Source organism: Pteropus vampyrus, unplaced genomic scaffold (assembly GCF_000151845.1).
Source record: "Pteropus vampyrus isolate Shadow unplaced genomic scaffold, Pvam_2.0 Scaffold185, whole genome shotgun sequence".
Classification (NCBI taxonomy): Eukaryota; Metazoa; Chordata; class Mammalia; order Chiroptera; family Pteropodidae; genus Pteropus; species Pteropus vampyrus.
Genome location: NW_011888966.1, coordinates 1,259,588 through 1,262,616, shown reverse-complemented (window position 1 = coordinate 1,262,616; position 3,029 = coordinate 1,259,588). Strand labels below are relative to the sequence as shown.

The window sequence follows — 3,029 nt, the reverse complement described above, 5'->3', positions numbered from 1 at the left end:
GTCTCAGGGAAAGGTTCTTCTGGGCTGTGCTTAAACCGGTAGACCAAGTTTGGAAGGTTAGCTTCACCAGTCTAGCCATGTTCAGCTTCCAAATGCTGTAACCAGATGTTTGCAAGTTTCTCAACAGTCCAATGCCCTCCACCTCCAGTGTACAGATTGGGATACTGAGGTGCAGAGGGAAATAGGACCAGTTAAGGTTCTCAAGAGTAGAGTGACCAATCATTCCCATTTGCCTGACATTGTTCCATTCTAGCACAGAAAGTTCCACATCCCAGGTAAACAAACATCTGGTCACCCTGTGGCACCAGGGTTAGAGCCAAGATCAGATTCATGTTTCCAAGCTCTAGGCCCTTTCCCTCCTGCCTGCCCTCTCAGCCCTGTCTCCAACCTCACAAGACAGGAGTGAGTGGCACCTTTGATTGCCCTTCCAGACGGGAAAGCTGAAGCGATACTTCACGGACCTGGAGGCCTTGGCCATGGTCACTGCTGCCTTCTGCCATGACATTGACCACAGAGGCACCAACAACCTCTACCAGATGAAGTAAGTCAGCCTTTACCAGCCTCCCTCCCTACTTCCCACCCCCGGGATTCATTATCCAAATCTGAACAGCTCCCAGACAGACTCACTGGCCAGGGGGAAGTCCCGCTGTCTACAGCTTCCCATTTCCTCCTCCCCTTTGGGTCTTGGTATACTCCTTCGACAAACAAAATAATGACACCAAACTATGCTCCAATGCCCAGAGTCTGAGAATACATTGCCTAACATTTAGAAGATATTTTGGAGATGTGATTAAGTGAAGGATCTTGAAATACAGGGATCATCCTGGATTATCTGAGTGGGCCCCATGTAATCCAAAGGGTCCTTATGAGAGGGAGGTGGGAGGTCAGAGAGGAGAGAAGATACTATGCTGCTGGCTTTGAAAATGGAAGATGAGCCATAAGCCAAGGAATGTAGGTGGCCTCTAGAGCTAGAAGGGGCAAGGAAACAGATTCTCCCCTAGACTGTCCAGAAAGGAAGGCAGTCCTGCAGCTCTATTTTAGACTGTGAACGCCAGAGCTGTAAGATAAATTTTCATTGTTTTAAGCCATTAAGTTTGTGGCAATTTGTTATAACAGCAATAGGAAACTAATACATTAAACTCCCTCACTCTCTTCCTTCCTTTCCTACCTGCTTAACAAATTGAAGCCAAGTTGTTAGTAACTGATAATAATGGTTTATTCATTCACCTTGTATGGATAATGCTCCTACTAGAAGTGTGGTATGCCCTATCCTAAGCAAAGAGGTACCATGGTGAGCAAAACAGACACAGTTCCTGTCCTCACAGAGCTTATATTCCAGGCAGCCTATGTAGCATAGTCCTTGAATCATGGTCTTGGTGGACGCTCATGACCACCTTGTGGGCTGGGCAGAGCAGGGACTAGTATTACATCCATATTGCAGGGGAGGAAACTAAGGCTCTGCTCTGGGCCCACAGCCTGTAAGTTATTAACAAGCACTAGGACATGCTTCTCCGAGTCTTCTCAATTAGGTGCATGCTTCTCCAAGGCTAGGGATTTTGTCTACTGTTTACCTTGGAGGAAGCTATTTATTCCTACAAGCTATACACACAGCTTGTAAGAATTCTGGGGCTTGTGATCTTTAAAGTATGGGTTCTGGGGCTTGGTGATCTTTAAAGTATGGCCCAGTGCCAATGTCTATGGATGGCTATAGGGGATCCATAAATCTCTAAAATTGCATTTGGCGTTATGTGTGTTTATGCTTTTTTCTGGGGATAAGGGTCCACACTATTCAACAGACTCTCTAAGGTGTCAATGATCCGAAAAAGACCCTCAGAATCAGTTGTGGAGAAACTAAAGCCTGAGAATCCAGAGACCTGACATGTAATCCTAGTTCCCACTCTTTCACTGTGTGACAAGTTCCTTCTCATTCCTGGACTTCAGCTTCAATGCCTACAGAATTAGGAGGTGGCAATATTGGATGATGTCTTTAACCTTCTTCTTGACCATTCCATGTTGATTCTCTCTCTGTGTCTCTCTGTCTTTCTCTCCCATTCAGATCCCAGAACCCACTGGCCAAGCTCCATGGGTCCTCCATCTTGGAAAGACACCACTTGGAGTTTGGCAAAACATTGCTGAGAGATGAGGTATGATAAGGCTTTGGGACCTGCACAAGAGTCCCTGTCTCAAATGAAACCTGAGAGTGGCCAGGTGGTGCTTGTCCCATTAGCCTGGGCTGCCTCTCCCATCATCTGGGGTGACCACAAGTAGTTGGGTGACTTTACTTCTAGCATCACTTCTCACATCTCTCCTATGATTTCCTCTTTAGAGCCTGAATATCTTTCAAAACCTCAATCGCAGGCAGCACGAGCATGCAATCCATATGATGGACATAGCCATCATTGCCACAGACCTCGCCCTGTATTTCAAGTTGGTATTTCTTCTCATTTTAAGAATAAGCATAACAATAGCGATGATTGTAATAATAACAAACATTGTCGTTCTGATTGATTTTATATGTACTGTATGCCAGGTACAACCCTTATGCTGTGGACCACGAACTCTCACTACAACTCTGTGAGTGAGATATTATTACTCCCACTGTATAGATGGGAAACTGAGATCCACAGGAAGAGATCTGCTAAGATCAGATAACAAGTCCATGGCAGAAGACCTAGAAACCTAGGTCTTTGCTCCCAGGCCTTGGTTCTTTTAACCTTGGTTTGTTAATTATGTTGTTTTAATAAGTCTCTGCCTGAAACAACCAATGTTAGAAGCCCAGGTGTTGCCTTATTCTGAGATTTGCTCCATTAACAAACTGGTGTGTTTCGTAGGAAGAGGACAATGTTCCAAAAGATCGTGGATCAATCTAAGACATACGAAACTCAGCAGGATTGGACACAGTACATGATGCTGGAGCAGACACGGAAGGAAATCGTTATGTGAGTCGAGATAGGGCTTAAACCTTAGGGTCATAAGGTGAGCTGCTGCAGTGACAGGCCTTGCTGCCCTCAAGAGACCCCTAGGACACT

General features: G+C 45.5%; 1 protein-coding gene across 1 annotated transcript in view; it reads left to right on the top strand.

The window, feature by feature from the left end:
* PDE6A (phosphodiesterase 6A) overlaps positions 1–3,029 on the top strand; it is a 78,897-nt gene that overhangs the window by 51,727 nt on the left and 24,141 nt on the right. The window contains exons 11-14 of the mRNA XM_023537290.1: positions 420–541; positions 2,057–2,144; positions 2,327–2,427; positions 2,832–2,939. Coding sequence (XP_023393058.1) covers positions 420–541; positions 2,057–2,144; positions 2,327–2,427; positions 2,832–2,939 — 419 coding nt within the window. The remainder of the gene's footprint in view (positions 1–419; positions 542–2,056; positions 2,145–2,326; positions 2,428–2,831; positions 2,940–3,029) is intronic.